The 12,328-nt window shown below is 37.2% G+C and overlaps 1 protein-coding gene across 1 annotated transcript in view; it reads left to right on the forward strand.

Annotated features, from left to right (window-relative positions):
• The window catches only part of LOC143209154 (muscle-specific protein 300 kDa-like), a 55,996-nt gene that overhangs the window by 8,174 nt on the left and 35,494 nt on the right, over positions 1–12,328 (forward strand). The window contains exon 2 of the mRNA XM_076424471.1: positions 6,449–6,751. Coding sequence (XP_076280586.1) covers positions 6,449–6,751 — 303 coding nt within the window. The remainder of the gene's footprint in view (positions 1–6,448; positions 6,752–12,328) is intronic.

Consider the following 12,328-nt stretch of genomic DNA (forward strand, 5'->3'; position numbering starts at 1 on the left):
TCGCTATTCACAAGCCAGCGAACACTATCAATTGCAATCTGGATTTATTAAATATCAACATCGTTCCTCTTATCTGGTGCACATCTAGCTAATTAGCGGTGATAAAGTAGCAACTATGGCTGCGAGTTGTACCGTTAGCTGGGATATAAAGGATGTTCTGGAGGTACAATGGGAGACAAAAGTACAAGAAATTCGAAATCCATCAATATATTGGCAATGAAAGCCATTCATGAGTATATTTTGCATTAAACTTTTGCGAATACTGTACCCTCTGTAGCTATATTCAGTGGTCTACACAGTTGTCGCGTTTCCATGCTAGTGGGAAGGACAACACGATATTTGACGTTTTGTAACAGTTTATAATTTTTTGCTCTGTAACTGTTTAGTGAATCCTAATAAATTTTGAACATAATTAATTACATAATTTTTACTATATATAAAAAAACTGGAGTTCCTAGTTGCGTTTTTGCAAGGTTTAAATAGGGTTTGAAGTGGAATTTTATGAATTCTCCATAAGAAGACGTGTTAAAATGTGCAAACTTCAAGTTGCTATAATTCTTAAACGGTGCAGTGAATCGAACCCAAACTTTGGTAATTGCATTAATTTAGTAAGAATTATATCTTGTCAAATTTTCAAAAATTTTGTTGCGTTTTTATATACCCCCAGAACATCCTTAATTAGTGTACTGAGCATCGCTTAGAAATTGATAAATGTACTTATGTATACTGTTTTGTGAAAAATTGTGGATCTTCAGGAAAACGGGGTTTTCTAAATACGAGATTCATATCGTTCATTCATAAGAAAAGTGACAAAACTCAAAATATATTTCTGAAAAAAGTATAATAATAAATACAGTGAGTAGAGCAGTAAGAAAAACGGGAATAAAATATTGCAACGTAATTTATGGGCTCAGGGTCATAAAAAAGTAGGTCGTTGGATTCGTCTCGACGCCAGCTATAACATTATGGAATAAAGAATGTATTTTAACATTTAAAAAATCAAAATGATTTTTACTTTATATCGAAAAAAAGGTTTTTCCGAAATTTTAAATATAGAATTTTGTACATGTTTAAGTACAGTTCAACTTTTATTCGAAACATTTTGTCCTCAGATTATCCGAAACTCTTGAAAAGTCGTGATAAGGAGAGTGCTTCCACCGATAAGCTGGAAAAAATTATTTTTACATACAAATTATGTTGAAATGATGTAGTTTATTATTTTGATACTAAATATGTAGACCACGTAACTTTTTAATAAGCAAATATATATTTTAAAGTACGAATTTAACTAGTGAGCTTAAACAATTAACAACATTCAAAATTCACAATCACAAATTTTCAGGACTATCTCTATGGGGTTAGGAATCTGTATGGGGCTAGAAAAACTTATTTTATACTTTTTAGTCCGTTTTAGAAACGTGGTGTTTTTTAAAAATTTATTTTTATTTTCAAATATTAAATTGTATTTTTGATATGTGTGTGAGATAATGTTGTATCTGGTGTTAAGACGGATTCAATGATGTATAATATTATGACCTTGACACTATTAATAACGTCACAATAGTTTTGGATGGCTAAAGTGGCGAAATACCCGATTATGCGACCCCCTCAGAACATAATCTTTATCAAGAAATGGATCTGTTCGGTCGCGAAATTTAATTGAATAGAGGCAAGCAGATAACTAGCATGAAAATGTATATGGAGCGTTCCGAGGAGAAACAGTTGGCTAACAGTTTGAACTGGCAACTTCCGTGAGCTGGTTGAATATACAACGGGAACGGTGTGAGAATCGTCGGAGTCGGAACACAGGGAACGCGTTTTGAAAGTTTGCGTAGGTCTCGGCGCGCGCGGGAATTCGGTGGCTGGCTAGAACGTGTGCTCAGAGGATTCGATTTCCGCTTACGGTTTCGGTGGAAAATTCTCCTCTCGGCCAGGTGAACGAACTCGAGTACACGAAGGCACAGAATTAGTCCAACAACCGTGCTCTGACCGAATTCGAAGCGGCGCGGCGCGGCCGCGAGACCCTCGAAACGTGCTGGTCTCGTGACTCAAAATTATTTATAGTTCGTATTTAAGGAAAACCGGCGTGTGCATTCTTTGGGCAACGTGACCAGCCGACACTCGCCGCATAGAGACGGAATCCGATTCGCACAGATATCGGATGATCGTGCGAATATCGGCCGGGGACCTCGCATTCTTCAGATGATGGCGCGGCGCGGGGCGGCGCGTGCCCAACTCTTTTTCGCGAACGTTTCTGGAACGCGAGCCGGCTCTTCCGGAATTTCGTAACAGGTGAAAATTCCGCTCGAGCACGCGCTCGATCGGCGACTCGAGCTAACTGAGGAGTTGGGCTCGTCGCTGGAAACATTTTCGCAATTATAGAAAAATTCATGTTTCCGCTGCTAGAGTAAATGTACCTATTACTGCGGGTGTACGTTTTACTTTATTTTTTATTTTTTCCCAATCAGATTAAAATACGTAGAAATAAATATTTTGCCCTGAATAAATTTGTACAATTCAATGAGAATGTATTCTCGTTGGCAAGGCAAACAAAATTATCAATCATTCTCATATTTTTATCATTTCAGTATATGGAAAAACATTTTTCAAAAAAGGAAGAAACAAGACCATTTTTTTCTTTTATCTCGAAAACCAAAAGACTGTTATTTTTTTTATTGGTTACTTTACGTCGCTCTTAACTGCCAGGGTTTTTTTCGCGACGGGACCTACAGTTTTTATAAGGTGGGTTCTGAACCACTCCAAAGGACTGTTGTTCACATATTGTACCTTCTTCGTAATGCTTTAAATTGCACACACACACACACACACACATAGGGGAAAGTTTTATTATTATTCCGATACACTACCGTCCATAACTATTTGACCACAGTTTATCGATAATATACAAAATATATTTAAAATAAGGCATCCCAATGTAACTTTTGCCCCAATATTTTCTTGTATACACTCGTATAAAAGTAATATTAAATAATACAGATAATGTTCACCGTCAATTACTGTGAATAAAAAGATAATAAGAAAAAGTGAACGAAAACTGTGTGGTCGAGCGAACACGCTTAAGTATGGTGGTTCCAAGTGTCTCTCCGGTCTATCTTTCTACTATATCCAGGAAGAAACACTAAAAAAGCTTGTTGCTAGATTGCCTCGAATTGTAAACGCCGTCATTGCCCAGCGAGGTGGATATACAGGGTGAGTCACCAAACGTTACCACCTCAAATATCTTTGTTGTTTCTAAAGATACGTAAAATATGGTAAGGACAAAGTTGAATGGTACAATGGTGCTGACACGATGCAAAAAAAAAAATTTGGTTTTTTGTAATTTTTTCTAGAGATATGAAGGTGACCTTCATTTTTTTAAATGGAATGAGGTATTTTTTAATACATCAATCGATGCAGCTGGACATTCGTTATAATAAAGTACTAACCTATGTATGTCGAAAAGTTATTAGTTCAGGAGATATTTCAATTTAAATAACTCTAAAACACCATTACTGTCGTGATAAGACGTTACATAAGTAAGTAAACACTGACGTCGTAGTACGACAGTAATGGTATTTTAGAGTTATTTAAATTGAAATATCTCCTGAACTAATAACTTTTCGACATACATAGGTTAGTACTTTATTATAACGAATGTCCAGCTGCATCGATTGATGTATTAAAAAATACCTCATTCCATTTAAAAAAATGAAGGTCACCTTCATATCTCTGAAAAAATGACATAAAAACAAAATTTTTTTTTTGCATCGTGTCAGCCCCATTGTACCATTCAACTTTGTCCTTACCATATTTTACGTATCTTTAGAAACAACAAAGATATTTGAGGTGGTAACGTTTGGTGACTCACCCTGTATATTGATGAACGAAGTATTTAATAACTTTTATCTATTTACTGGTAAAATCATTAACATATAATGCATTATAATTCTTCTATGTCAATCATATACATTTATATTCATTCTACTTGAAAGTAATTTAAGTTATTATGTTGATATAAACTTTTAGATTCCAATCAGCCAAGTGGTTAAATACTTATTGGTAGGTAGTGTACCTACTTCAATACAATAAAAATATAAAAAGAAACTTCTCTTGCCTTTTTAATAAAAAAATTAAGCCCTCAGGGTACGCAGGAATTAGTACTTACATGTGTGTGTGGCTGTTTTTCGTCCGCAGTAATACGTACACAGTAATACGTGTTGTACGTTATGTTGTATGAGGTTTTGAGGGCCACCAATTTCTTTTTGTATTCAGAACACATCATTTAGTCCAGTCAATGAATGCTCTATAAGGGGGGCGTAGAGGGAAATGGAAGGAACACAATTTTTAACTTTGGGACTTTGTTTGGACTAGTTAGGAGGTAAACATACTAAAAGTCCCCACTCCTAGGAGGTGAGTGGGCTACAGCGGGGCACGTAGAAGTTCACCTTTTCCGGTTTTCCGCTTATATCTCGGAAACTATGTGTCCTAGCGATAATACCATTCCATACAAAAATAAAGCTGACAAAATGTGCTATAAGATTAATTGCATTCAGTTTTTCGCTATGTCACATAGTTTCCGAGATATCGGAGCTCAAAGTTCACTAATTGTGAAAAAGAAATTTTTGCCTCACGTTTTTTGCCTTACTTGACTAGCTAACTTTTCAGCACAATTAGTGAACTTTGAGCGCGGATATCTCGGTAACTATTCGAGATGGCGAAAAACTGAATCAAATCAGTCCTGTGGCAGATTTTGTCAGCTTTAATTTTGCATGGAATGGTCTTATCGCTAGAACGCATAGTTTCCGAGATATACGCGGAAAACCGAAAAAGGGGACCTTCTACGTGCCCCCCTGCACCCCGCTCACCTTCTAGGGGTGGGGACTTTTAGTATGTTTACCTCCTCACTAGTCCAAACAAAAACCCAAAGTTCAAAATTGTGTTCCTTCCATTTCCCTCTACAACTTTTCGTTGACCGGATTAATTCTTCCATAAAATGCTTACACATGTTATTTCCTGATAAATTAAGAACAATATTAAAATGTGAAGTACGATCGAAGCATGATACCGCAGTAATTGGTACAGTTACCGTATAACTTGGTGATAAAGAATTGTACGTCAATCATTCTAGACTCGTTTCGACTAAAATGAAAAAAGATCTTCGACTTCGATCCTTTTAGAAAGGTTCCCAAATTTCGTTGGTGCCCGATTTCCATCTATTTTCCATGCAAACATCGGTTCAGAAACGGAACACGGCAACGCTGATATTGTTGCTGATGAATCATCCGTCGAAGGTCCGTCGGGTTAATGTCTAGGATGATCTTAATTATCCTCGATACTACCGAGTAGATACAACGGCGATACCATTGCCCTATCTCCACTAGCACAATAAAAGAAGCAGGTCAGTGCCCGTCCACAATTTCTTTGATTTCAATTACGCAACGGTCTTGATGCCAGACACCATCGCGAAAGAACCGGCGAAACGTCGTGTATCGACGCGAAATATCATCGACGATGCGTCACAGATAATTTTAATCGTTAGCAATAACCGTGAAACGCGGGCACGCTGCAGTTTCCCTCGGTAGAATGTTTGTTCTGCGTTGAACGCGCGATGAAATCATGACCTCGAATCGCAAATCAGCGAATTTCAAACAGCATTATACATACAATACATGCAACAGGCGGCGATGCGACGCGGTGGTCGCGTATCGGGACAGCAGGAGAACGTCAGACTTAAAAGAAAACGAAGAGTAAATAATTAACTGTGGACGAAGCTAAATCAATTAATGTTACATTGAACTGCAGAGCTCGATGGATGATGCGCACGCGAACCTCTTCTTTGATCTGCACGCGGGCGAATAGACTCTCTCTCTGATCAAGTGAACTTGATTGAATCCACTTAATTGTTGATGGGACAAAAAAGTGAATAATTTCTGCTTTACTGTTAATCTATACTGATCCCAATTTATCAGACCAAATTTCTCTTCTTCGAGCATCGTTCTACCCGCAGAAGTAATTTACTGCAATTATGACAAAATCGATGAGATACCAGAAAATTATATTAGGTCAGCGAAATAGTTCTAAAACTGAATTCTGTCAAATTTTATAACAGAGCATTTCTTTAATTTGTAGAAGCCACAAATGCATAAAGATCCTTCGATTTATTAATTTTGTTATGTAGAAGGGAAAATATAATGGTACGTTTAGAATCAAAGGAAAATTTAAAAAAAATACTCTACTATAAAATTTGACAGAATTTAGTTTTAGCACTTTTTCCCTGATCTAACATAATTTTCTCTCGAAACGGAAGCGTTGAACTTCGCGAGACGAAGAGTGCAGCGTGTCGTGGTAGAATCTCGGAACGGAAACGGCTGAGATAGGGACAGATTAGTGTGCGAGACTGCGTTTACACAAGTTTCCACGAAAACATGTGTTTTTATCTGGCTTCCAGGGCCTCAGCGGTGATTTGGGAGCGCGAGAAGTTCTCATTGGCGAATTGCGAGAGGCAGCCGAACCTCTGCGGGAGGGTTGCGCTGCAGAGGTCCGCGAGAAGGTCGAGGCGGCGGTAAATGAGGCCGTGCAGGCCTGGGAGGACACCAGGGCCGAATTAGATGCCCTTTGCACCAAGTACCAGCACGCCTGCAGATTGTGGCAACAGTACAAAGACTCGAGCGCTGCGGTGAAGGCCTGGGTGGACACGCAGATGGACAGCGTCGCCAACCTGCCACCTGAGGAGGCCGTCAAACACATCAAGGTACGGCTAACCACCTCTTCTTTTCAACGCGTACACCTAATCGTCAATCCTCTGCCAGGCAGTTTATACCTCTAAGAATTCATTTTTGAGCTTATCTACCAAAGAAATCCTTCAATTATAATATTTTTCAAAATTTATTTGGTTCGTTGCTTCTGTTGTTCTATAGATGTTGTATGTTTCTTTTATTCCAGTTAGTTTAAGAGATTTATTTGGTTGAACGTTTTTATGATTTTGTATCAAAGAGACTTTCTAGTTATTTTTTACAATTTATTTCGTTCATTCCTTCTCGCAACTTGCATAAAAAATAGTCTATGAATTTCCATTATATTTTAAGATTGAAAATCTTGTAGGTTTCGTTCGGCTAAAATCGTGACGTACGGTGTTACACAGATGTGTAACGGAAGTTGTATCTTGGGGTAGGGATAGGTAGTGGGGTGGGGGCAGTTCTTAGGTGTTCTTTCGGCGAGGCGCGTGACGACAAGTGTTAGTATTGAGCGGTGTAATGGATGAATATTCATAAATATCGTTTATTATTTTTGCACTTCGTAATTCGACGATGCTCGGACGTATCATCCCTGATTTTTTAAAATAATAAATAATTAAATAATAAATAAACGTTTTGATTTTAATTACAAATAATAACTAAACTTCTTATTTAAATGAAATTTTATATTTCTTACATGCAAATAAAATATTATTAACTTCCCGATTTTATAGGGAAGTTATTGTAATGACCCCGAAAATCGAAAATCGATTTTTTAGCAGATCTTCACGTTTCATGGTCATTGGAGTCATTTTAGACTATTTTTATCAAAATGTTCGCGTGTGTGTGTGTGTGTGTGTGTGTGTGCGCGCGCGTATATCTATTTCTATGGTATCAAATTTTTCGTTAACGTTTTCTGAAAAAGTAACAACGCGATCAGAATGATGAATGATGCAATCGATGTGCCCCGTCGTAACTTAGAGCTGATTAGATTTTGGTCCATTTTGGTCCAGTAGTTTTTTAGTTTTTTTATTTTTTTTCGAAAGAAGTTCATTCAACAATGCAATTTATACGAGAGAACGGAAAGTTTCCACCGAAGAAACAAACGTAATTACAAAAAAAATTTTTTTTTGTACCTTATGCTAATGTTTCCGCTTACAATAATCGAAAATTATCCCAATGCAAGAGTGAGTTAATCATCTCTACTCCCGAGAATACATTTTCAAAGAATATCGATGAAAGTACAAAAAAAAATTTATATTACAATCTTTAAAAAAACAATCAGTTCAAAACGAATTATTAACTGAGATTAAATTGAAAATTAATATAAATTATATGATAATTATTAATAACATTGATGTTGAAAACGGATTGGTTAATATTGGAGCACACACACATGCGGAATATTAAAATTTATTACTTTTCAAGAAAATACTAAAATTCCGTCTATATTGTGGTTAGATTTTCAATTGCCCAGAGTACGAGTGAAAGTAAGATCTCGTTATCGTGATTATATGAAAAATGCAAATATTCATAAAAATTTAACACCAATAATAAAAATATCGAATCAAGTAAATATTTCGAGTGAGGAAAAATATCAAATCACACGTAGTCAATTTCCAGTGGTTCCTGCTGAAGCGATTACGATTCATAAAAGTCAGGGACAAACATACGAGAAAGTATGTTTGCATTTTAAAAAATCAGAAAGGCGAACTTTACAAATGTTGTATGTAGCACTCAGCAGAGTTTCAAAATTGAGCGCGGTTTATATAAATTTAGGGACAATTTAAATTAACAGTATCCAAGAAAACCAAGATCAATACTGCAAACCCGGATAATGAGGAGTTGTATCGTTTGCGAAAAACTAATTAAGACAATTTATTTTGCAACATTAGTATGCTATAACAAGGAACCAAGCGAGCAACGAGCCTGCGATGTTCGTTTAATGCGACGCCATATAGCAAACATTTTGATAAGTAGAAAACTATTGAATATCCCTGAAAACGTATAATCTTCTTAAAACGTACACTTAATGATGATAATAATATACTGCGACTAACGAATCGGGAAGTTCTTTGTGTGGCTCGTGGAGAGTCACACACCAAATCAAAAAAACATTAATAGCTATAGGTACTACTAGACATGCATACCACTAACCCTTTCGCAAGAGCAGTCCTATCCGCGAGCGAGCGAGGAACAATAACCCTCTAGTTTATTATTTGGATTGAGGTGGAAATGAAATAAATAGTTTTTGGTCTTCTCTTATTTCTTGTTTAAATAATATATAATTAAATAATAAATAAACGTGTGAATTTAATTGCAAATAATAACTAAACTTTTTATTTAAATAGAATTTTATTTCTTATTTGCAAATAAAAGATTATTTATTATTTGGATTGAGGTGGAAATCAAATAAATAGTTTTTATACGCCAGTGGTCGGGCCCGTCCGGAGGGCCCAGCTGTCTATAAAAAATACAATCTAATTTATTATTATTTGTCATGGAAATAACTTAATTATTTTAAATAATAATTCATTTAGACTTGCTCGAATAATAAATAATTATTTGCGTTCCGTAATTTGACGATGCCCGAACGTATCTACAATGATTTTCAATCTTCTCGTCTCTTGCGTCCTCGCGAAGACTGTCCATTTTTTTCTTTATTCAATTAAAACTTAGTTGAAATTACAGTTAAAATTCTCATGTTAAAAGTTCAATTAAAATATCCCTGGTAAAATCTTCATGTCGAAAGTTCAGTTAAAATTCTTAAGTTAAGAACATTTTTAAAATTGGTTGGAGAAAATCCTTTCACAAAAATGGCATCGATCGGAGAGCTATAACATCCGCACATGCTTCCCCGTTGCTGTTAACAATGACACAACGTTCTGCCAAGCTAGCTTCCCCGTTTATTCTCGCTGTATAAAAATAAGTATTACATTCTTCGTTATTTCTATTGCAAACAATGTCCACTATTTTAATGCGAGGAATAGAGAGAATAAAACTGCAAAGGAATGGGAAGTTTCGAGCGTATATTTAGCATTTGAGTCATCGGGTAGAGTTTACTGTGCTCCGATATGACTTCAGTGACAAAAATCGTTTGATTCTCTGGTCCTACGTGTTCGCATGAGTAAGTAAGGGATTATCTCATATCGCAGGCCCTAAAATTCTATATTGTGCTTCGTCCGAGCGGTTAATTGTCCCAATTGACTCATCGGCGCACGTCGCTCATTGAATTATGCCCGATGTAGAAAACGAATATGTTAAGCAAACATAGTAAATTAAACGAGTGTTTTGTAACGTCCGAGTAAACGAGTGAACATTGGCCCCTCAACAAATGTTCCGACGTCTCTGAGCAAACTCACTTAAGTGTTTTCCACTTACACGTTGCCAGTTTAAGCACTTTAAAGTTGTTTAAGGTTTCTTAATTGTCTACTTTCTATGCTCGTACATTTTTCGAAAGTCAAAATTAAGAAAATGTTGAATACGCTTGAGAGAGTTCGGTACCGACCGCGCTGTTCTCATCGTCTGTGAAACATCGGTGACATAATATTCATTATCAAAATATGGTAACGTTTGTACATATTACTGAACAAACTGTCCGCCACGATTAGACAAGCAAAGTATCTGAGGCACCTGAGATTTATCAACCGAAAGACTCTTTTCGAGAGAGGCAATAGATATTCAAATTTCAAGAGAGAGGATGCACTTAACTATTTTAATCCTTTTCTTAAACTGGAATTAGCTAATTGTCTTACATAATCGGCCTCGATAGTCTATCGATCTTCATTCGAACTTCAAACTACAAACATCAAACTTGAACAACCCTCGTTAGGCTCGAAGGACCTAAGAAACTCGAAGACATTCATTCTACTACCCCCGTTTACGCCACGGTAATTATTAAATCACTGCATTGCGGAGTCAATTATTCTGTTAACCTAATACTAAACTAATTGTTCTCTATGAGACATGTGACAATTCTCTAACAATTATTATACAATCTCTGCATATATGCATAGGATATATTCACTGGATTGTTTAATACCGATGCATTAATGCAAGCTTACTAGTAGTTCAATGTTTGCTTCTCTTTTTGTAAAAGTTCACAGTACAATGCTCAAGTTAACTAAACGACAGGGGGAAGTATCTTTCATGCTACCCCAACCCTGCCTCAATACCCTCCGAAATCTTTCCGCATGCAAAACAAATAAAAGGGGGGACGACATCGCTTCACCGCAACCATCCCTAAAAACAATTATTAAAACTATTCATCAAGGATCACCTACCATGACTAACAATAAATTTCGTAACAGTCCATGGTAAAATAAATTGGTAGAGTCACTCATTTCACCCTGTTTGGGATGCTGGTAAGCGGATGTTGGATTAGTTGAGAAGGATCGAATGGTCTTATGTGCAGGTCGGGTGGACATCGCTCTATAGGCGGATAAATGAAGGGTTCAAGCCAAATGTTGTTCACTAACACTATTTATTGGTTAATTTCGAACCCTGCCTCTGTCGGATTGAGTAGCGCGTGAACTATGGTATAATGGTCGCGAACTCGTTACTTTTGGCGCGAATGAAGGATTCGACAACAATATGTGCTCGATGGTAGCAGCGATCTTGGAGGTTCAAATTGAACTAGTTCGATCGGCACCGTTCGTCACCTTCGTGCTCGCATACACGACGTTCAAAGAACGGAGAGGGGGGGACGCTCGCTGGTTTGATCGTTATTTACGATTTGAATTGAAGCGGTCGCGCGGTGGCGGATTCCCGAACACACCCTAACCCAAGGAATATAAAAAGAGGGATGAAATACCACTCCATACCGCAGTCATCCCCAACAATTGCTTTTCTAACTATTCGCTAGAAGTAGGGGTGTGCGAGATTCCCGAAAATATTCGGGATTCCCGTAAAATATCCGAGATTCCAGAGAATTTTCGGGATTCCCGAGTATGTGCGGTATTCCCGACAATCAGAGGTGGGCATTATTAATATTTTAGATTTTATTTTGCTTAAAAAATAGTATTTTATTTGGACAATCTGAACCTCAAAATAAAATATTTCTATTTGAACAATTTCATCCACAAAATAAAATATTTCTATTTTAATAATCTGAAACACAAAGTAAAATATTTCTATTTTTTTTATCGGTTATTTTACGTCGCACTTAATCCTGTTAGGATTTTTTCGCGACGGGACCTGCAGTTTTTATAAGGTGGGTTCCGAACCACATTGGAAACCACAGTTTAAATGGCACATGGAATATGTCCAGAGGTGCCGGTGTCGGGATCGAACCCGCGCGACCACGGAGTCCGCAGTCTATATTTCTATTTTAATAATCCGAAACGCAAAATGGAATATACAGGGTGTCCCAAAATTCGTGAAAATCCCGAAAGGGGGTGGTTCCTGAGACCATTCTAAGAGACATTTTCCTTTGCACCAAAGTCAACTGCTGCTTTGTTTAGGAGTTATTAACGAAAAACACGGACCAATCAGAGCGCGCCCTGGGACGCTCGCTTGCCGGCGCGGCTTGGCGCGCCGGGCCAGGGCGCGCTCTGATTGGTCCGTGTTTTTCGTTAATAACTCCTAAACAAAGC

The sequence above is a fragment of the Lasioglossum baleicum genome, chromosome 5, assembly GCF_051020765.1.
Source record: "Lasioglossum baleicum chromosome 5, iyLasBale1, whole genome shotgun sequence".
Lineage (NCBI taxonomy): Eukaryota > Metazoa > Arthropoda > Insecta > Hymenoptera > Halictidae > Lasioglossum > Lasioglossum baleicum.